Source organism: Quercus suber, unplaced genomic scaffold (assembly GCF_002906115.3).
Source record: "Quercus suber isolate HL8 unplaced genomic scaffold, Cork oak 2.0 scaffold_80, whole genome shotgun sequence".
Taxonomy (NCBI): domain Eukaryota; kingdom Viridiplantae; phylum Streptophyta; class Magnoliopsida; order Fagales; family Fagaceae; genus Quercus; species Quercus suber.
Genome location: NW_027069545.1, coordinates 1,406,678 through 1,431,681, shown reverse-complemented (window position 1 = coordinate 1,431,681; position 25,004 = coordinate 1,406,678). Strand labels below are relative to the sequence as shown.

At 35.5% G+C, this 25,004-nt stretch overlaps 2 protein-coding genes and 1 pseudogene across 4 annotated transcripts; 1 reads left to right on the top strand and 2 right to left on the bottom strand.

Moving 5' to 3' along the window:
• Positions 1-6,766, bottom strand: LOC112031640 (glutathione gamma-glutamylcysteinyltransferase 3). 2 transcript variants are annotated; one of them, XM_024064345.2, is made up of 7 exons: positions 6,286-6,766; positions 6,034-6,190; positions 4,931-5,169; positions 2,493-2,656; positions 1,608-1,659; positions 815-1,042; positions 1-636 (listed from the first exon to the last, which is right to left on the bottom strand). In XM_024064345.2, the coding sequence occupies exons 1-7, from the start codon at positions 6,364-6,366 to the stop codon at positions 88-90; spliced, it is 1,470 nt and encodes a 489-aa protein (XP_023920113.1). In that variant the 5' UTR covers positions 6,367-6,766; the 3' UTR covers positions 1-87. The 2 variants fall into 2 exon arrangements, with proteins under 2 accessions (XP_023920113.1, XP_065629871.1); XM_065773799.1 differs by having other exon boundaries at positions 6,291-6,766.
• Positions 6,767-13,237: 6,471 nt separating this feature from the next.
• LOC136067652 (serine/threonine-protein kinase ZRK1-like) lies at positions 13,238-16,089 on the top strand (annotated as a pseudogene).
• Positions 16,090-17,520: 1,431 nt separating this feature from the next.
• On the bottom strand, positions 17,521-22,230 carry LOC112037282 (serine/threonine-protein kinase ZRK1). Of its 2 annotated transcripts, XM_065773798.1 has the most exons (3): positions 20,884-22,230; positions 20,334-20,574; positions 17,521-17,733 (listed from the first exon to the last, which is right to left on the bottom strand). In XM_065773798.1, the coding sequence occupies exon 1, from the start codon at positions 21,999-22,001 to the stop codon at positions 21,081-21,083; it is 921 nt and encodes a 306-aa protein (XP_065629870.1). In that variant the 5' UTR covers positions 22,002-22,230; the 3' UTR covers positions 17,521-17,733; positions 20,334-20,574; positions 20,884-21,080. The 2 variants fall into 2 exon arrangements, with proteins under 2 accessions (XP_065629870.1, XP_065629869.1); XM_065773797.1 differs by lacking the exon at positions 17,521-17,733 and having other exon boundaries at positions 20,063-20,574.
• Between the last annotated feature and the right edge of the window lie 2,774 nt (positions 22,231-25,004).

Sequence of the window (25,004 nt, the reverse complement as noted above, 5' to 3'; positions counted from 1 at the left end):
TAAGGAAAATCTAAGAGAAGCTTGAAACTCTAAAATTGAAGAACAATGTGTGAAACCCCAAATCTGGGATCCATCAAAAAGAGTATATCAATATAAAAAATAATAGAAAATCATGAAGGATATGTGTAGTACCTCATCTTTAAGCAAAGGAGGAAGACTGTCAGTTGACACGAGACTGTTAATTTCTGTCAGTAGCTTCTCTTCTTTAATGCCAGCCCATGAATGTTGTGGCAGGGAAAATAAAAGCACTGTGAGAACATCAGCTGTAGATGGATACATTCCGATGCAATATCCTTGATCAGAAACACACAAAGTAGTGGGATCGAATTGACATAAAGGAACCAGCATATCAACTCCTTGTTCTGTGCCATCAGAAATTACAGTCCCAGATACCACTGTCACAGGCTTTTCACCATTAGCCTTCATAAGCTTCACATTTGTTTTCCGGCAGCATATTTTCTCTGCATTCCCAGTCAAAACTTCAGCTCCTTCGCAACAAACACGTGCAGCAATTTCAGGTAACCCATCTTTGTCACACAAAGATGTGATGTCTTTACAAAATGAACTCACAGAAGACAACCATCTTGTCACATGTCTGAATAGTTCAGTCTCTTGTACTTGTTTCAATATCTCCTCCTGAAATCAAAAAGCTTAAAAACTCAAAATCAGAAATTGATTTAATTTTCATCTTTTTGGGAAGAAGAAGCCTAGGAAACTGTTAAATAGTTCACCCTTTAACAGCTCAAAGAATTAGCAGAAAAACAGGAACATATTAAATGAAATAAACAAGGAATTCAAGGAAGCTGTAGAAAACCTTGATTCCAATCCTTCCTTTTTCCTCTTCACTTAAAATTCCATTCCCATCCTCTTGTGTTCGAACTTCAGCAACCCACTTAATGAAGTCTCTCAAATCCGCAGGGTGTGATTTGAATACCATAGAGAGTACATTTTGAACATCTTTTAGATCTTCTGACTTCAAGAGGTGGGGAACATCTTCTACCAAGTACTTTGCCACACTTTTCCAACTATCATGTCTACAACTCTGCACAAAATACAGTCACAAGCAATGCTAGTTCAAAACATCTGTAGTAAGCAGAAACAGAAAAGAAAACAACAAAGAAATGAACAAAACTGTATCAGAGGGATGTTTCTAGCCAAAATCACTTATCACAAAAGCCATTATCAATTGCCAGAAGTCACCACCTTTAAATATCCCTTCACTTAAACTGAAGTATATGTTTAAGGAAAATATCAAATAAGGGGAACAGGAGATAATATAGGGCATTTTCACTATTTGTCACACTGTGCTGCTTTTCCCTGCTCAAATATGGACCCCATGGCTATGTGATACATGTATTGAAAACCATTAGTATTAAAAACCAATTATGGGTCATAGAGGCTATTTATCACAGGGCCTCAACTTATTTGCTTAAATTTGTAGTTTAGGGAGCACATCACAAATGTTATAAAAGTTTTCAAAAGTTATGCAATTTATCCAATTTTTGGTACTACCTTGAGCCATAGGGGGAGAATCCAGTACTAAAAGTTAATGTAAGGCAACACAATAACAAGGTTATATGAAACAGACCAGCCAACAGGTACAGTACCAGCGTATAAAGGATTGACGGTGCTCTGTGATGCCGTGAAATAATCATAAACCTGGAAAGGCATATTTCAGAATGTAAGTAGAATACTACCAAAACAGATAACATGCAACACACACAACCAAAATGGCACTGAGGCAGAACTTGAGTAGAACCCTAGTACATGGAGGTGTACAAAGAATGAGCCAATAAAAAGAACAAAAAGGAAAATACAAAGGAATTAATATCTACAAATTAGCTTATCTAAAAAATACAGAAAATAAGTCGAAAAGGTTTTGCCACTAGCCTGTCCCCCATTCACGTACAGCATAAGAATAAGAAATTAAACTTCACGACTGAGAGCTCTTCACTTCAGAAGAAATACTACTAACGAGATCATAAATCATAATACTTAAAAATAGGCTGTGCAAGCACAAATTTCTGACCAAATTTAGAATGGTTGAGAGAACAATGAAAATAACCGATGTGTTACTTATGTTACCTTTTTAAAGCTTTTATACTACTTGAAAATCCAAAGCAAACATCAGGACTAAGACCAAATTGTATGTATAGAAATTAGAAAGTGAAGATATCGCATTGATAAATTATCTATTGTCCCAAAAGCTTAAGTTGTTAGGAAATGATGAATTTAATCATTTAATATATCACACATAACACGAATATTTCACACATAAATTTATATTTTTAATAAACAATGCACACAATTAGAACAGGTAACTTATGATATCCATCAAAGAGAAAAACACAAAGTAATACAGTTTAAAGAAATTTACAGAATCTTAGAGAAATACTATTTTGTTTCAAAAGTCACAATATATATACAGTTTATTTGATGACAAATTTTCAGCCTTATACTTTGATATGGAGGTTCAAACTAGGAGAGCATACCCCCTACGTTGTCCCGTAGCTTCATCAATAGTATCCATGGCCTCCCAAAGAAGCTTGAGAGGAATCCAATGAGGAGGATATTTAAATCGAGCAACATCCAACATGAGAACCATATCTCTTCCAGCATGATAGCCTCCAATTGGTGAAAAGTGACCAGTCCCAGTCTGTACCCAAACAATAAAATGAAATTCAATGCTCTCTTAAATTCTAAGAAGCAAATGTACAACAGTGGTAAGAAATTTTGTATTTTCAAAGCACAAAAGAATATAAGCAATCCTATCATGAACTAGAATATTGTCACCAAATGTCACACAGGAAATTTTAATACTAAGAGTTCGTTTGAGAACAGCTTATTTAGCTAAAACTAAAGATTTTTTTGCTGAAAGTACTATAAATAAAGCTAAAAGATAGTTAAAATAGTACAGTGAGACCCATAAATAGTACCAACAAGTGCAATGAGACCCATGAATAGTAATAAAAATAAGCTGAATAATAGCAAAAATAAGCTAAATAGTAAAAAAAGCTGTATTTTTCAGCTTTTCCCAAATGCAACCTAAGTAGGTGCCACTAACAAATTCATACACTATCAGCACTCAGTTCATAATGAGACTCTCTCTTTCTTTCTCTCATTTCTTATTTTTAATTCCATGGACTAAAAAGGTTTCAACACATAAAAACTAGTATAGGCAATAAAGCGAATTGTTACAATAGTTTTCGTAATGCTAGTATTGATGTTTAGAAATAGCTTTGATACCATATTAGAATTAATGTTGGGATTAAGAGTGAGAGGCAGAGGAGAGAGAAAGAAAAGGTGGCAGCTCAAAGAAATTTAATGTGATTTGGCTTGGTGACCTATGCCTTTGAGGGAAAGCCCTTGGATGTCTGTATATATGGAGAGACTAACTAACCCTAGGCTAACCATAAACTAATTTTGGGGTTACTTTACTTGCACTACAAGTTGAATTAAAATTACTTTGCATGCACTACAAGTAGGTCCTAATACATTAAATCTAGACTAGGTACATCAGGTTTGGGCCTTGAGCCTTGATATCTCTAACATCCCTACTCAAACTCAATGTATAAACTTGAAGATGCTTTGAGTTTGGAATATGAAATTGAGAAGGAAAGGGTTGTTATGAAGGATCAGATTGAGTGTATAATGGATTGAGCACGATGTAGAGTGGAACATGCAAGACAACTGCTGCAGTGGCAAATGATGACTGTTGGCGACAGATGGAGGCTAAAGGACAGCTATACTTGTGACAAGAGTAAGGCTACTATGGTCGACATACAGTTGCAGCGGTGGCCTAGGGAAAAATCGGTAGAGGAACTGTCGCTTGAGGATGACATAAGCGACACAAACACCAGTGGTAGCTACAGTTAGTGACAAATGGTGGTTGGAAGATGATAATCGTCACCAATGACCAAAGGAGAGCGGCACTGCTTGATGAAAGATATTGGCTGAAGACAATGTTACGGTGAGGCATGTGAGCAAGTTGCCAACCTTTGGAGAACCAAACAGGAGACTTGGCTATGATCCCATGTTAGAATTGAAGTTGGGACATAGCTTTGATATCATATTAGTATTTATGTTAGGATTAAGAGGGAGAGAGAGCAAGAATAGAAATAAATATGATTCAACTTGACAGCTTATGTCCACACAAAAAACCCAAGCAGCTACATATTTACTGTCTTGAATTTTGTGCTATAATGAGCCCATTTGGGATATATATATATATAATTATAAAGATAATAATCCTAGACTAACCCTAGCCTATTTTACTTGCACTATAAGTAAGTCTTAGTAAATTGAATCTAGACTAGTTACAATGGGCTCAAGCCTTGATAATTGATATTTCTAACAGGTAAATAGTAACATAGTTCTAAAAAGCAAATGATCAGTCTTGCCTATTAACTCAAAAGAAGGAAAAAAAAAAAAAAATAACAAAGCAAATAAAATATTAAAAAATAGTGTTGTCAGAAGCATCATTTAGGTGATTGCATCCAACTTTGTAGTTCAGATGTATGGCTCGTTGAGCTGAATTCAATAACTATGAAAGGAAAGGTAATATAATGTTTTTAATTTAGCTGCAACTACAGAATTGTAATGTACCTAAAAAATCATGTGTCACAATGGTAATATACCTTATAAATCATGTGTCTAACAAAGTCATCAGCATTCACCAAATTTCATAGTATCATTCTATATCAATCAGTGAACAGTAAGGACACATCATATCTGAAGTACCATTATACATTACATTATAAATACCATTAACTTTTAACTGTTCTTTCCATTACAGAAAACATTTATTCTATAGGTGTAAATCATTTTCATGGGCATAGGAGTTTTTCTGAAAGTATCCTGAAGAAAAGGAATGTAACAATAAAGAAGCATTGCTAGTTAGCAGACAGCAATTTAGATAAGCTCACAAGACCTGCTTAAAAACTGCTCGGTGGTATGACGTGATCACATGACAATCCTCTGAAGAAGTACAGCAAATTACATACTTGCGGAAGTCATCAATGGTGCTTTCACTAGTCCGAAAAGCTTCAACCTTAGCTCCATTGCAATGTGCCAAACATGCAACTTTGCCAAAGGTAATGCCGTCAGCTTTGATCTTTGCCAAGGGTTCACAGCAATCCAACATAGAGTCGTCAAACCATCTCCAAGGACCTGCAATTCAAACCCCCAAGTTCACAACATGAAGAACCCTAGACCCGCAGGCAGAAGCCATGAACTAGGCATCAATAATGGCAACAATTTTCACACTCTTGAATTTCTTTCAACTAGAAAACAATTTTCCAAAAAGAATGTGAAATATGTACAGTAACAGAGTACTAATTCCTTTAATAATTAAAGAGTCTTTAATATCTAATCGCTTACTGCTCTCTCTCACTATATCGCCTATGAAATTTTGTCTCTATTATATTATTACACTAAAGAAAAGCCTTTAAATATATTGGCCCCTAAGTTTAGCACATGAATGGTGATTGCATTTAGTCCATTAGATGATGTGGCCAAACTAAAAATAGACATTTCATCATTCCATGGTGACTAAAACCAATCACTTTAAGTTTGTTAGGGTCTAAAATTAGTGACTTTCAAGTTTGGAAAAAGTTAACAGATGTCCTAAGGACGCTAGTTTAGGAAATATTTTTTAAAATTTTTTATAGGAAAAAAAAAAAAGTAACTTTATTTTTGACCGCCGTAAAAATGGTATTAAAATTTTCTTAAAATAGTTAATTTACAAATGTTCTTATACACCGGACAAAAAGTGATCATTTTAATGTAAGGGACTAAAACAATCATTTTAAACTTGAGGGACCAAAAATGGCTCGCTCAAGAGTTAAAAGTTCAAAGACCAATAGAGTATTTTGGTTTTAATCAACTATTATAGGTTATAATAAGGTACATTAATTGCAATATTGGAGCTCTATAAATATGTTTCCACTAAAAAACCCATTGCTGAAACAGTAATTGGAGTGAATTAAATTAGGGATTATGAATTTGAGAGAGAAAAAGAGAGGTCAATTATACCTTTCCATTTTCTTCCGGGGTCGATGGAGAGGGCATTGAGGACCATAGAGAGGGTGGCGAGGCCGCAATACGCAGGCTCCGACTGGGTTTGGTAATACGATATGAGCTTGAAAAACCCTTCCATTGTTCCATCTCCTAGCGCCTCACTGAAAAGCTTCTGCAACAACAACAACAACAACAACAACAACATTCCATTAACTTTCTTTCATTCAATTAGATCCACACACACAGAGACAGAGAAACAGTACAAACCTTGCCTTCGGAGGAAGCGAATTCGATTGCCGGAGGAGAGGGTAGGGATCTCCGGTATAGACCTGGCAATGGCGTCGCCATTTCTTTCTCTGGACTTTGGTGAATCAGATTCTCCCTTGCATGAGTATGACGCTTTTTTTCTTCTTTTTTTTTATTATATAAAACTAAAAAGTTAAAGCACTAGACTAGAGTTCTTTTTTTGTTTTTGGTGTAAAAATTTAATTAATAGACGTGGAGGTGCGGGTGGAGTAGAGTTTGTGATATATTTCAAAAAGTTTGACCCCGTTTAGGCGCTTTCATGGCGGCCAGGCCATGCATTGCCAGCACTACTTTTGGTAGTGGACTGGTTCCATTACTTTTTTCACTTTCTTTTTCATTTTTTTTTTCTTTTCAGCAAGAGCATTCGAATCCGTAACTTTCATCTTCCTCTATTTTATCACCTTAAAAAAGTAATTTTATCTATTATATTATATTATTTTACAACATATCTAACATTTTAATTTTAATTTTACTATTTTATTTATTAAAATAATATATATTACATACTAAAATAATATATAATATATAATTTTTGTGCTGCTACAATGCTACAGTAATTTTTTGGAATTAAAATATATTATAATTTTTACAATTGTGCTACCATGCCATCTTATATTTAGGATAGCATTGTAGTACAATTGCAAAAAAAATTGCAATTCTTAAATTTTACAAGTTTGGCTATTGGACTCTTTTTATACCTTGATACTAAATTTTTCCTACATTTCTCATTTACAATTGCCAATGGGAATGCTCTAATGATGATGAGCAAGGCTAATTGTTGATTCGATAACAATAGCTTGTTTCTAGGTTTCTTTTTTTCTTTTTCTTTTTTCTTTTTTTGCTGAAAGTGATACTTGTAACTTCAAAAATTTTGAAAAAGTAAGAAAAAAGGGGAAAAATAAAATGTGTGGTTTAAAAAAAGTCGTACATAGAAGCTAAAAAAAGCTGTACATTTTGCATTTAATTTTTTATTTTTTTGTCTGTATTTCGAGAATGCAAGAAGAAAATGGATGATAATTGTTATGTAGGAAAAAAGATAAACAATTAAAAACATTAATAATTTAATGAAATGCGTAGTGTAAAATAGATAATATAATGTGAGATTGGCCAAAATGGATATATACTACTTTTTGGTAAAATATTTAGCAATATACCACTGTAGGGACCCAATTTGAATTGAGTGTTGGGTTTTCAGCCCAATAAGCCCAAACAATAAATTTATAGAGTATGGGCTCAAGAACTAGTACTGTTTTTCAGGAAGGGTTCTACTCATCAAGTAATAAGGGATACTATTGATTCGCTCTATGAGGAAAAACTCTCCTCGGCCCTCTTTAAATTGGTCTGTTCTTCTCTCTCTCTTTTTCCTTTTTCTTTTTTGGTCAGAAGTCCCCCCTGTTTTCTTCGTTTCTACATTATATACTTCGTTTCTTCTTTTGTTTCCTTTGTACACGTGTAGTTCTTATCCTGGGGGCTCCTTTCTGTCCCATCTAGTCCCTACCGGAACTTTCAGCTTAGTGGTCATAAAGCTGCTTAGTTACTATTCAGGTATCACCTCCACATTAATGCGGCCAGAGTGTTAGGTGGACAGCATTTAATGAGGAGGTGATAGACTTTAGAAGATATTTTCTACCTTCTCCGACGCCTCTTTAAGCTATATCCAACTTCCAATTCAGCTACAACCTGGTAGAATCTTTCAGTCAGTACGAAGGTTACCTTCACCTCGGACTTTGGCGTCCTCGGACGTGTGTTATACCACTGTATATAACACCTGTTTATACCTTTCATATCACCTATTAGACGTGAATAAAACTTCTTTAGGCTGTCCTCGGACAACTGCGTGTTCTCGGATCGGGCCTTTGGGCCCTGAGCCCAATTCTGAGGACTACTATACCTTTTTTAGGTAACAGGCCCCACACACATAAAAAAGCAAGATGAATATATTTTAAATAAACAAATATTTAAGTAATATTTTAATATATAAAATGCATCATGTAATATTCACCTTATGCCCCAAATGCATAGAGTTGTTCCTGACTCAAGGTCCATGCTTGAAATCAAGGCTGTAATCAAATCAAGCCGAGCAAAGTATTCAATGGCCAAGCTTGGTTTGCAGTACATATAAAATATACAAACTCAACTTTAGACCGAACCAAGTCACAAATAATGTTCAAACTCAAACTAATCAAAAAATTGTAAATATTTGAGCATGACTTAATTCTCAAGCATAAGCTCAGAGGGTATGATGTGAAATGACCAAGGTAGACACATATTGAAATGCATGCCTCCATCCTATATTTTTCTTGTCTTAATCCCATATATAAAATATGAAGAAATCAAATTCCAAAAAATAAAAATTTCAAGAAATAGATATAGTTAGCTTCTATAGTTTGGTTTGGCAGCGTGTTAGTCTGTGCGTGGTGCAGCTGAGGTGAGATTACAGAGAAAGGGAATTCGGCAAAATCGATTTTCTTGACCTCAGGCTTGGTAATGGTGCATTGAGAGATAACATTATTATACATTACAGAGAGCCACACCGCACGACAGAAACAAAGAGACGTTTGAATGATTCTGACGAGGTGAGCGCGCAGCTAAGCTGTAGACTTACAGACGTCTGAGGAGGGAGGCCCAAAATGAAACATAGAGATGGGTCAAGTCGTCCCAAACTGGGCCGAAAGTATTTTTACCAATTTATGTGAAATATACTATTTTTCCAAGCCCATATAAGTTTATTATAAAGCCCATAGACAAGCTTAAGCTGAACTTATTTTTTATTCTTGAGCCTATCCATGACCATCTTTTTTTAACTGGCCTTACCTAGTTTTTCAAAAAAGCCCAAAACTATAGCTTACACTATGTTAAAAATAAAGAAACATAATAAAGCGGATGTTCCAGTTAGCTCAACTGGTAAAATCTATGATAGTTACATAAGAGATCTGGGGTTTAATTTCCGCCTATACCAAAAATTGAATGTCCATGATTGGGATGTCTAAAGGTGTGTTTGGATAACTACTTATTTTGCTAAAAACTAAAAACACTGTAGTAAAATAATTTTTATTTAAATATGTGAATAGTACTGTGAGACCCATTTTTAATGAAAGTTTTGCTAGGTTTGTGGGTCCTGTGAATAGTGCACAGGACCCACTGGAAAAGCATAAAAGCCATAGAAACGCGCTTCTTAAAAAAAAAAAAAGAACGCCAAAACGTAGACACTACCTTTATCATCAGTATCCAAACGAGTACTAAGAGGTTGTTTGGATACTACTTATTATTGAAAATTAAAAATACTGTAGCAAAATATTTTTAAATGTATGAATAGTGCTATGGAACCAATTTTAAAGAAAAATTTGCTGAAATCAATACTTGCGAGTCCTATGAATAGTGCACGGCACCCACAGAAAAAACACAGACGCCCAGTTTTCTTCCTTTTCATTGCAATCCAAACTAACACTAAAGTGTCATGCCCAAAAATGAGAAAAGAATTGTGGCATAATCTTAAATTAAATAAACTACATTCGGATTCTTTCCATATATATCTCCGTGTGTGTGCGCGTGAGCACATCCATTTAATTTCATCCTTTGATATTAGATGATGATGTTTGCGCAGGGGTTTAAAGAACACAACCACCCTAGACGAGTTAGGTTTTGGTATCTCACATTAGTCTTGATTGGGATTGATCATTGACTGATACAAAACAATTAAAATCTTTTGTTTCTGACCATTTTAGATGTTTCAAAAGTATTTTAGATATTTTTAAGGTTTCAAGTATTTTGTCCATTTTAGAGATTTGGATGGTATTTAGTTATTTTGGAGGTTTTAGGATATTTGGTCATTCTGAATATTATGAGGTTATTTTTGCTCATTTTAGAGGTTTTATGGGGTACTTTGCTAATTTTTTGTTCCTAAACATTTTCCAAAGGTTCAAGGTTATTTTGGAGGTTTTAAAGATATTTTTGCCAATTTGGACATTGCAATGGTATTTTGATCGTTTTTAGAGATTATAAGGAGTAACATTTGATGGTTTCGAGATATTTTGGTATTATTTAGGTTCAAAAGTATTTTCAACCCCTTTTTTATATTTGAAAATATTTTGATCCTCTAGAAAATTTCATCGATTTTGACCTAATCTAAATTTGATAAAATGTTCACTCCCATTCACTAGGCCACCCTAGTTAATTATGCCTCCAAAATGCCACTCTTCCTTGACTTATATAACCATCTACAATATTAGAAATTGATCCTTTTATTTAGTAGTATGAAAAATCTAAAGGTCATGCTAATGAGTGCCTTTAGAGAATTGGTTAACGATTCATTTCAGGAAAGTTTTAACACCACTTTTGTGGGAAATGAAAAAAGTTGTCAAAACATTAATTGCTTTTTTTTTTTTTTCCATTTCCCATAAAATTTTTCTTTAAATGAATTATTAACTAATACTCTAAGGGAATTTGTTAACATTTCCCAAAATCTAATACAATAAAGATTAAAGAGAGAAATCCATTAAGTATATTAGTTTCTATTATAATTTTTGAACATTTAATGCCTATTTTCTCTGTCACTTACCGTTTTTACTTTTGTGTAGATTCAAGTCCCAATGATGATATATTACTCATTAATTATTATTATTATTATTATTAAAAATTTCCTATGATATGAAGTTATGAACTTTCTAGGTTCTCAGAGAAAATGGGGTTTTGCCTTTATCTTTTTTAAAAATCTAGTAATATGTCTCTGTTTTGAAACTATTAAGGTCTATGTCTCCGTTTTGAAACTCGATTTTCTCAAAATCGAGTTTTAATGAAAAACTTGATTTATAGAAAATCGAGTATAGGCGATCAAACTTAAAAATAAAATAAAAATAATAAAATAAAAATAAAAATAAAAATTTATGGAACTCGAGTTACATGAAATCAAGTTTCTTAAAAGGAACTTGAGTCCCTTGAATGGAACTCGAGCTCCATGAACTTGAGTTCCACAAATTTTTTTTTTAATTTTTAATTAATTAATTTATTTTTTAAGTTTCATTTGGCATAACTTGATTTTAAACCAATCAAGTTTTACATTGAAACTCGATTTTAAGAAAATCGAGTTTCAAAACAGGGAAACAGACCTAAATAATTTCAAAACAGGGACATATTGCTAGATTTTTAAAAAAAATAAGGGCAAAAGTCTAGAATTCCCCCTAGGTTCTCCATGTATTTTTTTTTTCCCTTAAAAAAAATATATCAATTCTTAATAATTTTACTATGCCTAAGAACATTCCCAACTCTTGTTATTGAATTTTGTTTAAAAACATACTCAAGAAATTATTTTAACAAAAACAAACCACATACATTATAAATTATGTAATAATTAATAAACTTACTATTTTTAGGAACATACCTTGAAATTTGAATGCATTTGGGTTTAATAAGTTATACATAGCATAAGAGTAAAGTAAATAAAATAATTTATTTATATAAATGTAGTACAATTTTTTTATTAAAAAAAAAAAAATAGAGNTGGCTGTGAATTTCAAAAGGAAAATGCAGCTTTTGCTTTTCCCATTAGCCGTTCAATGCCAATACATATCGATTGTTGACTTGGGAGAGCGACGCCGGTTTCTATGATATTCCAGATTTGCCTTTTTTTTTTTTTTTTTTTTGGGTTGAAAATTCCTTTTTTGCCTCTATTTTGGTCATGTTTTTAATTTGGATCTCAATTTTTTCAATAATTTTATTAAGATTCTTATATTTTTAAACTTACCAATATTTTGATCCTGACAGCATCTCACTTAAAAAAAAAAAAGTAATTTTAAACTAGTAGTAATTCATTTATTACTTAGGTATTTTTTGTAAGTGAGATGATAATAAAGACCAAAATGACAACAAGTTTAAAAAGTATATAAACCAAAATAAAGTTATAAAAACTTAAAGACTAAATTTTAAATGCGATCAAAATATCGAAATCAAAAAGGTATTGTCCTCAAAAATTTTGTTTTGTCTCAAATCCCATTATATATATATATATATATATAAATATGTTGAATTAATACATTGCAAATCTCTTTATTGAATTACACGCTCTTTTTTTTATTTTTAATATGAACACCAAACTTTGAATTAATTAACTATTGTTGAGGGTCATTTCTTGAAATAGGCAGAAGGTAGCCCAACCCATAAAAATGGGCAACGGACGAGCAGCAAGCTAAGAAAAAGACCATTAGGCTCAAGCAGCAGAAATAATGAATCACATGCCCTTAAATATAAATAAACGGGCCTTGAAGGAGTAAGTGGGCCTAAAAGGCCTGGAAAGAGAGGAAACACCACCTATGGGCAGTATGTGGTATGGAAAAGTGAGAATGGGCCGCGGCAGGCCCGAAGTAATGAAAACAAAGAAAGTAGGGGATAATGGCAAGCCCATGAACCCCAAGGATGAGAATGAGAAAATTGGGCTGAGGAAGCCCAATTGAGTCAGTAAATGCCCATGGGATGCAAAGTTAATAAATGGACCGAGGAAGTCCAAAGAAAATAAATGGGTCGGATAAGCCCAAGTGAAAAAGAGAGGGACATTGGAGCCGACGAGCAAGAACACCAGTGGCCATATTAAGTCACTGGGGGAAAGAAAGGAACGGCAGGCCTGAAAAGAGGCCCAACAGGAACAAAAATCGCCGTGGCAGGAAAGGCCGAGTAACATGGTGGAAAGCTAAGACAATTAAAGAATTGGGCTGAAGAGAATACAAAGCCCCGTACTCGGTAAAGTCCAGACCCTATGGGGAGGGAAATCAGAGTAACAGCTTGGGAAAAGCCAAGAACGGACGACTGACAATGCAAGCAAAATGTCCAATACGCGGCAGATGCATGGACAGTAAGCAGACTTCAGACATAAACCACGCACAAGGCCCAGGCACCACCAGCCTGTACCCAGCCAATACAGGACATGGTGGGGTCATGGGTCAGAGATAAGAGGGCATGGTTTGGGGGTGGGGAGCGGGGAAGGCCTGTTTTGAGGTTCCTGCTCAAACTCTTTTGGGGAATACGTCCTGCTGGGATGACATACCACCTAAAAGAGGCAAGGCTGAGTGAGAATCAATAGGTGCATGCCATGAGGGATAGAGAGAGAGAAACATCACCGCGGTAGGACAAGGTGTCGCGGCGGACTAACAGACAAAACGTTGTCTGTGTCTGTGACAGAGGGACTCGCAGACAGAGCAGTAAGGGTCTGCGAGTGTGCCCAGACTAGACAAGAAACAGTTGGGGGTAGAATAGTAAAAAATCGGTCACAGCAGGCACTATAAAAGGACGCCTCTGCCGTGTGCAAAAAAGGGGGAGACACAACAAGTACGAGAGCAATACAACACAACTTAAAGAAAATACTCTGTAACTTACTTAGAAGAACAGAGGAGCATAACACTAAAAAAAAACCATTGTGGAAATTACTAAGAAAAGACTAGAAAAGAAAGAAAGAAAGAGAGAAAAAAAGGGAGCAAGTGATAGTGGCATGCACCGATAGGCCCCTTCCCTTCTCTCCCTCTTCAATCCCTGTTCTCTTCTATAATTATTTTGGGAAGTGTCCATTCAGGTCCGCCTCCCTTAAACCCATTAACTTCCGCAGCAGGAATCCTGTTTTCTTTCCTCGGAGGTTAATTGCGTTGAGAAGAGGCGTTCTTCCTCTTTGGCCTTACTCTTGCGGACCGAACTGAATTTATTTACATAAGCTGTCGATTAAATCTTTATTACCATTTTCCCTTACTATTTATTTGTCAAAGATTGTTAATGTTATTGTAATTTGGTCATTTCTTATTAAAAGAACTATCTGGTCATTCCAGAATACGTGAGTTTGTTTTATCAATTGTATCTGCCTGCCGCAAGTTTTGTTTTCTCTGAAATAGCTCTGCCTGTCGTAAGCTTTTCTCTGGAACAACTCAGTCTGCGGTAAGCACTCTCCTGGCAGACGAGGCATAGTTCGTGCACAAGCTGGCCAAGTTGAGTTCCCGTTGGTCCGGTCTCGACTCCTGCAACCCAGAACACTTGGGCCTACATTCACAAAAGGGCAGCCTGGCCCAACATAGCAAAAAAAGGCCCCCACAACTATCATTTATTATAGATCATAACCTCTCTCGAGTGAATAATTTAAAAGTGTAAAATATCTCAAAATAGAGAAAATCCAAACTATCATTTACCAATAATCACTCACCGCATTAACAGTTTGTAAAATAGTTTATATCTCTAGTATTATTCTAACTTTATAAGATGGCCAACATCAAAACTGGAGTTGATATCATGCTGAAATGTTGAATGCATAGGCCATTGATCCCTGTAGCAGTCTTCTAAAAAGTCCAGTTGTCTCAAAGTGGCTAATAAGAAAAAGCTCCACCCATGGACGAAATCTTCAAGGCAGTTTGATGGGGACGTGGTAGGAGAAATTATAAGGATAAATGCAAAATTGGTGAAAAAAATTGTTTCTTTAGAAGGAGTAAGGATAGAAAGGAAAAAGAGAGAGCATTTTTTGAGAACGGAAGCATGGTCCAAGAAAAGCTGATTGGCTTCTGTAATGGCAAGTCCATTCCCATTCGTAGCTTCTCTGATGAAGAGCTCAAGCAGGCAACCAACAACTATGATGCTCGTCTTGTTATAGTCCAAGATGAGTTGTACTGGAAATGGTACAAGGGTTCTCTTGTCGGCTGACTTGTTTCCATTAGGAAATTTGAAGGCGGTGTACACATTACAGAAGGCTGTAAATTGTCCAGCTACATCATCAATGATCTAGTGATTTCTGCAAAGATGAGCGCTCACAAAAATGTACTAAAGCTTATAGGATGTTGCCTTGAGACTCGACCTACCATTTTAGTACATGAATTTGCTGTGAATGGTAGCCTTGCCAATCAAATTCAGGGCACTCGTGGCAGTCAACAACATCAGCCGTTAACATGGGCAAGCAGGTTAAAGATTGCAAGGGAGATTGGTCATGCAATTTCATATCTCCATATTGCATTCTCTAGACCTATCATCCACAGGGATATAAATATGCGAAATATCTTCTTAGACCAACATGATGTTGCCAAATTATCCAACTTCGAGTTTTCTAAATTAGTCCCCGAAGGTGAGACTCACGTTCAAGTTGATTTCTTGTCTTGGTGTGTAAGATACATGTCTCCTGAGTATTTTGCTACAGGTAAGGTAAAAGGGAAAGCTGATGTTTATAGCTTTGGAGTACTTTTAGAACTTCTAACAGGTAAGAATTCAAATGATTTTACCCAATTGAATAATGGTGAATGTGTGGACTTCTCCAAACCAAAAAAAGAGTGTTGCATTAGTGGTATATATGCAAAATGGTGCTCAAGGTCGTTGCATTGTGAATCCTACAATCTTGGCAGGGGAAGGGAGAGCTAGTACTACAGAGCAACAATTGCAAGCAGTGGTAGACCTTGCCTTCACATGTAGAAAAACAGACTTAGAAATAAGACCAACTATGGTAGATGTCACCAAAGAACTCATGCGGATTGAGAGGCTTGTCCTATAATCATTTTTTTTAATCATCATTTTTCTGTTAGTCGCATGCCATACTTGGCTCTGTATACCTTTATCTATATAACTTTATCTTATTACTTTTGATGTAATTTTTGGAGAAGCAATAAGGAAAACAAGTTGTTGGTAAGGGTCCAGATCAGTACAATTAATACCCAGATCCGAATACAATAAAGCTTGATACTGAGATATTCAAGTTGAATCCATGCCATGATATTGATCTAAATTTCAACCATTTACACCCTTTTACATTTTCAAAAGCTTAATGAGACAATGACATGTATACAGATCTACATGGAAATCATCAGGCACCTTTCTCCATAGAGCGCTTATATTCAATACCTACTCCATACTGCGGTTATATTTTCAATTACAGTTAGAATCCCGAAAAATATATATTAGACAAAAATTATCAAAATGTCCGGAGAGTAAAATTTACTACCAAATGCAAATTCATGATCAATTGACAATTAAACTCCATGTAATAAAATTGCCTATGTAAAAAATATAATAATCTTGCCTATGTCATTTCTCAAGTATTAACTACTTAATAATGCTTCACCAAAGATAGTTTTCACTAGATGCCTAACTTTAGCATGTCTAAAATGTTTAAGGAATTAATTTTTTTCCTTTCTTATGAAAGTATTTACCAAATCACGTGAAGTTCAAAGTCAGAGGAAGCATTACCTCTTTTGTCAAACGGAGGAAAGGATGAGACCCACAAATGCTAGTCATTAACAATCATCCATCCTTATTTCTTAACACTGTTTCCTCTTTTTGCCTGCTCTCCTTGAACTTAATGTTCATGTCATATACCAATATTTTTCTCCTTGGTTCTGGCACCATTCCGTTTAATGTCATCGCATTGAAGAAGCACAAAGCACCTTGTATTCTTCCCTTGCCATAAAGCCTATGTATCATAATGCTATAAGATCGTTGGTCTTGTCCCAACCCATTTCTCTCCATCACCTCCTATGTATATCTTACACTTTCCTAATTATCCCAATCCATAGACAACTTCAAGATCAAGTTGTAAGGGTCAGCACTCAGCAGTCATCCTACTCCCATTTGTCGATATCCTCTCCAAGAGCTCAGGTACTTCCTCTGGATTCTTCAAGGACTTAGGCAAGTAGTCGTGAGTTATAGCATTTGGTAAAATACCATATGAGCAGCCGCAAATCTATTAACCAAAAAATAAAGCCTTGTGTACCTAGTTTAAAAGCTCTCAGATATTCCACTCACTAGGGATTCCACTTCTTAAACTCAGATTCATGACAATATGGGTTTAGCCAATCCCTGGTGGACCCTTTACCATGTTGCCAGTGGCATTGCCATAATCTACAGACAATGTGTTTTTCCCCTTATCCTTTGTAATAAATAGTGTAGGATTCTTGCGACTAACCTTTGGAGAAGGAGGTTTTGAGGCTTCTACTTCTGAAATGAAATATCAGTTTTACTCTGATCTAAGTCTCCTATTTCCAAGCTTGGAATCACAAATCCATCAATGTCTGATGTATATAAAGGCCACAGATTAAGGTCAGCACGATCAGAGATACCTTAAACAATTTTGAGAAGTTAAGGCTGATGACCCACACAAACCCTTTTTTTTTTTTAATTGAGCCGTCACAAAAATAGGTCACTGAAAATTGAAAGAACACATTCATACTGATCACAATTACCATTACATCTACTCTCTATTACACTAACATATAAGGTTAAAATACCAAATCAATCTATGAATACAAACTACAAGGGATATTATAACAAGATCAAAACACTCTCTCTCTCTCTCTCTCCAATATGATAATTACTGATGATGTAACAAGTAATGACACAACTAAAGAGCTTGTTCCTTGAGACAGTGATAGATGTTACACCTTCCACTCTTACAGATCACAAACAGTCCACCTAATTACATGTCAATTCATCAGGTATGGCCTGTGAGAAGGCTGCATATTACTCCCATCTCAATGAACAACACTCACGCCAAATAAATAAACTTAATATTTACGATACTTTCTTTTTTGGATAAATAAAACTTAATATTTACTATACTTCAATTGGTAAACATGATAAATGATATTTTAACGATTAAGAAAATATCAACTCACCTTCAAATTAGAGCAATTCAAAGAATACAAAGACTCCAAATTTATCAAGTGCCACATGAAAGATTCATTAGGCATAATATTCTATACTCGCTGAATTCTCTACTTGTTGTATTCTCTACTGAATAATTACTCTTACAATATGTAAAAGATGGAAAGACAGACTTTATAGCCATATCAACATAAAAAAAAAGGGCAACAACATATACATGTATAGTAAATTATGTATACTTCATTTAATTGCTTAGGAAAAAGTGCAGGCTAAAAAGCACAGCAATGGATGAAACAAATTGTCCTTGTGAAAAGATAACCCTTGAATGATTAATCACATAAGAATCACGTGTGACCCCAAGACACAAGAAACAAATTCAGAAAATACATTAGTGTTATGAACATCAGGTAGTTATCAACTTCAAAAGACCAAGCTCATACACCTGGAGTTCCATTCATCCCAATGTAAGGTGTATGTGCAAACAAAGCTGAAAGATTTATGGTCAATCTACTAAACCCACTAAATGAACTACAGGGACATGAATTAGTAACAAATATGTGGAAATGGGTTATTGAAACAATTATAAACTCTGGCTAGGACATAAGTCTCCAATTTGACAGGAAGTTCAAGCATAATTCAGAATAAGCATTGCAAACAACCATATATTAACAGAAGATCTGACATTTTTGTCTAATATACTGCCAACTATAGCCCAGCGCATGCATGTAAGCAAGAAACATTGCTCTTGTGATGCTTCCCTCACGCTGACATGTTGAGATGTTGACATAAATCCAGAAAACCAAAAATAATCTTCATGTTGACAATTTTTGGTTCATTATTTTTGTGACATCAGTATGTATTTTCTTTCAGAGCTGTATACAGGGATGATTGATATCATTTTTCCAAGAGAAATGGAATGAGTTAATGCAGATATACCCGTTATTATGATCAATTGTGGGGCAATAGTGTATATGTTTTTTCCTACCCAAATTCTCATCAACAATTAAAACCACTGTCAGGTGGAAATAAATCTGCCAGACTAAGTTCTAGCTTACCAGAAGGATATATACATTGTATAATGTATACTAATCTTGCTTGAAGCCTTTTGAAATCAACTCAGTTCTTGAATGACAACCTTTGAGCCGTTGTGAATCAGGAAATATTCTGAAATAAACTAAGTAGTTATGCCGGTTGACATGCCTAAAACACTTGGACATGCAATAATGTGAATCTATTGCATGACTAACCAGTCCCACTCTCCTCTTATTCATAAAATGTAAATTATATTGAAAGGACAAAAGGACACAATGCTTTGCTTGTCTAAATGAGCATACCAGTCCAGATTTCAATTGTAATCAATCAATTAGCAAAAGCTAGTTGAAGTCTTCAACATTGAGAATATTATTGTTACCACACGTTATAATTCATTAATAAAATTCCATTTTACTTGCATCGTAATTGAAATTTACAAGCCAACTAAACAGCATAGAAGCTCTGTAATCACTCAATTGCATCACAATTAAGCTCCAGGAGGCCTTCCAGAGGCCTCCTAAAGCTTAATTGGAAAGCAATTTCCTGGAAATTTATTTTTTTTGGAAAGGAATTGCTTAGAAATTTATTTATTTGTTCTCGAACATCACTTGATTTGTCAATCCTCCATCATCAGGGGGCCTAGGGTTTGAACCAACAACACTTCTTTTTTGGCAAACTGTATTGGTCCTATTGTGACTATCCTTTGTGATTGTGGGATAAGGCATCTGGATATGTTTTACAATGCCAAATATCTGTCTTTGGCTCTTAGCATAGATCGATACCCAAGGCAATTGGATTAGAGTTTTTGCACATTAAATGAGTTAGTGTGAGTGTGTGACCTAGAGTTTTTTCTATGATATTTCTCTCCACTACTGTACAAAGTTCAAGCAGCCCTATGCAACTAGATTTCTCCAACAGAGTTCCATCAGAAGGTGCCTTTTGAATATAAGAGGATAACAGTGAACTGGAGCAGTAAAAGTAGAGAAGGATTAAGCACAACAACATTTGTCCCATTCAAAGGGAAGGTGTTAACTGCAATTATACCAGTTAGAAGATCAATTGTGGAGCAATAAGCTATCTAATGAATTTTCGACCCAAATTCACATGAATGATTAAAATTTAAGACTATTTTGCAAAAAGAAAAATGTTTGTCAAACTAAATTGAGAAATTATATATATTTTGGAAAAAGAAAATTTGCAAACCAACTAAACAATACAAAAGTTTTTTTTTTCCCTCAACAAGCCTCTATACATAGCTAGTTACTAAGACCATGAACTACTTAGTTTGCATTCCTTTTATTCAAACAAAAGAACAATTATCAAACTCCTTTGCCAATAACAACCTATCCTCCAGTTTTTATAGCATCAATACATACCTTAAGGGTCTTCCATAATGATAACTTCCCAATGACAGGTTAAAACTGCCATACAAGCTCTGTCATCATTCAGTTGCATCACAATTAAACTTCAAGAGGCCTTTCAGAGGCTATGTTCACTGCTTGGATTTCATCACTAGAAGCATTCCTTTTCAATGATGCAGAAGCATGATCTTCAAAACTCTCATGAAGCTTTAAATTCTGCAAATTTCCCAAAAGCACTTCACCCGTTTGTGTGAACCTGTGTGATTGAGAAATACCATTAGCTGATATCATAGAGAATTCACCTTTATTACTTAAGATGCATACTAGTTTATTAAGACTGCTTCTTAGCAGCAATGGGGATTTCATAATGGCATTAAATGGCTCTTCATCAAATAAGCTTTTTTAACTTTTCTAAATTCCATCCATGGCCATTTGTTTGAAAATCAAGTAAATTTTGTTTGTTGTCATGCCTAAAATGTTTGGATGTGCAATAATGTGAATCTGTTTATCTATAACATATGATTGGATGAAATCAAGTGAGTAAATAATTAGTGATGGAACGAACCTCTCAATCCGCCTAAGCTGTTTGGTGACATCAACCATAGTTGGCCTTCTTTGTGGATCTTCCTCTGTACATGTCAAGGCAAGGTCCACCACAGCTTGTAATTGATGCTCTAAACTAGCAACTCCTTCCCCATCTTCAGCCAAGATTGCAGGATCCACAATCTCGCTTATGCAACTACCTTGGGCACAGTTACGTATTTATGCTACTAAAGTAGAACCTTTATCAATTGTCAATCGGGATATTTGCAAAGAATCCTCTCCAGTTAAAAGTTCTAGAAGAAACCGACCAAAATCATATACATCAGCTTTCTCATTTACCTTGCCTGTTGAATCAATCTCGGGGGCTGTGAATATTGCAACTAAAGGAGCGTCCACGTCAGTTTCACCTAATAAGATACTGTGCATTCGTATACCCATGTGGATGACAGGTCTTGGGAAGGCAGTATGGAGATAAGAAATTGCATGAGCAATCTGCCTTGCAATCTTTAACCTTCTCTCCCACACCATCGCCTGATGTTGTAGTTCAGTAACACGGGAGACATAAATTCGATCAGAAAGGAAACCATTGGCGGCAAATTCAAACACTAAAAAGGGAGATGGAGTGTGCAGACAACAGCCTATGGGCTTTAATACATTGCTGTGACCACTCATTTTTGCAGAAATCACTAAATCATTGATGGCTAACTCGGGCAAAGCATAATCAAAACGCTTAATGAGAAGAATTCGTCCTTCCAGAGAACCCTTGTACCAATAAATTCCCAGATGTTGAGCAGGATAATTGTTGGCTGCTTGGCGGAGTTGTTGAGGGGAGAAGGTACGGATGGGAATAGGCTTGGTATTGCAAACAAAAGAACGCTTAATGAAAACAATTCGTCCTTCAGGAGAACCCTTGTACCAAATAGAGAACCCTATTACCAGCTTTTCAAAAGAAAAGTTGTTGGTTGCTTGGAAGAGCTGCTGAGCGGAGAAGGTACGGATGGGAATAGGCTTGGCATTGCAAGAGGCAATCAGCTTCTCAAGTAACTTGCTTCCATTCTCATAAAAGTAAAACGCTCTCTCTCTTTCCTCTCTTCTTTTAATAAAGAAATGATGATATGGCATGAACCAACTCCAGCGCATAATAGCTTGAATGTGGAACGTCCTTCCTTGCTCTCTTTTGTTTGTGCTCTACAACTCACTACTACTACTCCGCTAACGAGGGATGGAGGCTCAGCTGAATGTCAATGAGGCATTTTTACTGTAAATTCATTTGAGGAAGTAAAGTAAAGTAAAGTGGGGCTGAATTCCTCTATTGCCGTTTATTTTTGGAATTTCAAAAGGAAAGTGCAGCTTTTGCTTTTCACATTAGCCCTTCAAAGCCAATCCATACCTTGTGTTGACTTTGGAGGGCCTCAGCGGTTTCCATAGTATATTCACACGTACAATATTCCAAGATCAGCATAAGCTTTTGGTAAAAGTTTATTTTATTTTATTTTTATTTTATTTTTTGATAATTTGATAGTTAGAGGCGAGAGTATTACGTGCCAATCAATTAAGCTTTTTACTCAAGATTTAATTCAAAGCATAGGTGGCTTCAGCTTTGCTAATTAACTACATTTGGACATTACCACACATGGGCCACCTAATGTTTTGCGCCTCATTCAAGGTTTTCAATCCATAATCCTGGGGTTTTAAAGAACAAGCAAAATTCCGCTTGAGGTTATTATCGTCATTTTATTTTCAAGATCCAACAGTGATCCAAACTCAAAGTGGAAGGAGCCCAAAATAAGAGAAGGGCCAAACACCAACTGCAGCAAATACAACCCAAACATTGGAAATGCTACTGAAAGAATCTTTCGCAGCAAAAGCAAATCTCAAAAGGCCTGGTTGAAAATTTATTGTCAAAATACATAACCTTTTTTAAATTCAGTCTCCAAAGATAACCCTATGTGCGAAGTTTAAAAAGCTCTCAAATATTCCACTCACTAGGGATTCCACTCCTCAAATTGTGACTCATGACAATGTGGGTCTAGCCAATCCCTGGTAGAGCCCTTTGCCATGTTGCCGGTGGCTTTGCCACCACCCACAAGTCCTCTGAGACTCTCTAACTTATTCTCCCGACCTGTCCCACTGGTCCTCTCATCTCACAGAATTTGGCTCTTGCTGCTTTGATTGTGAAGGAGGTGCTCCGTGTGGACCTAGGTAGATATTCTCTTCTTTTTTGGCCTGCAGAAGTGGAAAAACACAGATTTTTAAATAAAGACTTAAATACATAATCCACAGACAATATATATCTTTTTCCTCTTCTTTTGTAATGAATAGTGTAGGATTCTTGCAACTGACCTTTGGAGAAGAAGGTTTTGAGGCTTCTACTTCTGAAACATCAGATTTACTCCGATCTAAGTCTCCTATTTCCAAGCTTGGAAGCACGAATCCATCAGTGTCTGATGCATATAAAGGCCATAGATTAATGTCAGCACAATAAGAGACACCTTAAAATATTTAGAGATGTTAGAGCTAATGACACCCACACAAACCCATTTTTTTTTAAAATTAATCAGTCACAAAAACAGGTCACTGAAAAGTGAAAGAACATACTCATCATGATCACAATTACCATCACATCTACTCACTAATACATTAACATGTAAGGTTAAACTACCAAATCAATCTGTGAATACAAACTACAAGGGATATCATAACATGATGAAAACACTCTCTCTCCAATATGATAATTACTAATGATGTAACAAGTAATGACACTACTAAAGACGTTGTTCCTTGAGACAGTGATAGATGTTACACCTTCCACTCTTGCAGACCACAAACGGTCCACCTAATTAGTTACATGTCAATTCATCAGGTATGGCCTGTGAGAAGGCTGCATATTACTCCCATCTAAATGAACAACACTTACGCCAAAGAAAGAAACTTAATATTTACTATACTTCAACAAACCTTCCCTCTTGTTATTTAGCCACAAGTACATTCCCAGCTTAACATGCATCAGTAGAAATCAACAAACCTTCCTTGTAGAATCCTTGGAAACTGGTATTTCAAGCACATCGCAGATTTCCACTAGTTTCTCCTAATGACACTTGTCAAATTTCTCTTTTATTTTGATCTTTTGCTTTTCCTGTAAGATGAAAAACATTGCAATGATGGAATATTAGTGAGATCAAGTCTGCCATGCTACCACATACCAAACAAGATAAATGAAAAATTCAATGCCAAGTCTAGAAAATGGTTACTTGTACACACAAATATTACCTCATTGTCATGCCATACAAAACCAGAAAACCGGGATATATTGTTCTTGACCTGAAATGCCCGTAAAAAGAAAAAAGTGGATTTTACATAGAATACAGATTTGCATACTGAGTCACTGACTGGTAACATCTGGGATGAATCACAACACCAGAGTCCAATTTATTGGCCTTAAAGTGCAAATTCATTACCTGCTATGAAGGAGGAAAGAGAACCAAAATATATAAACAGAAACATACACACAAAAGTCCTTAGAATATGTATTACCTTCCCTCTCCTTCCAAAGAGAATCATATGAGGCAGTTTGAAAGTGTCATCAGTCCTTTTTCTTGATAGCTTGAATGCCACTGGAGCAGAAAAATTATTAAGGTTACATCTATTGCTCCATAGATACAACCACATGTACTTTTGGTCCTTAAATATCTCAAAATGCTTACCCAGCAAATGCAAGATTTTTATCACTACATAAATCCAGTATTATACAATTATATGTCCTTCCATAAAACTGCTAATTATAGAATTAGCACCCCAAAGGTTCTCAGCAAAATTTATAGAATCTAATCAAATATTATCGTCAAGTTATGTTCTCAAGCCCGTGACTGCAGGTTCAAAAGTGACCTGAAAAAAAAAAAAAAAAAACACTTCTTCTTCCTGTTAAATATGTATCCTCTAGGCAATCAGCTTCTCGAGTAACAGGCTTCCATTCCGATAAAAGTAAAACGCACTCTCTTTCCTCTCTTTCCTCTCTTCTTTTAATAAAGAAATGATGATATGGCATGAACCAACTCCAGCGCATAATAGCTTGAATGTGGAACGTCCTTCCTTTGCTCTCTTTTGTTTGTGCTCTAACTCTAATACTACAACTCTGCTAGCGAG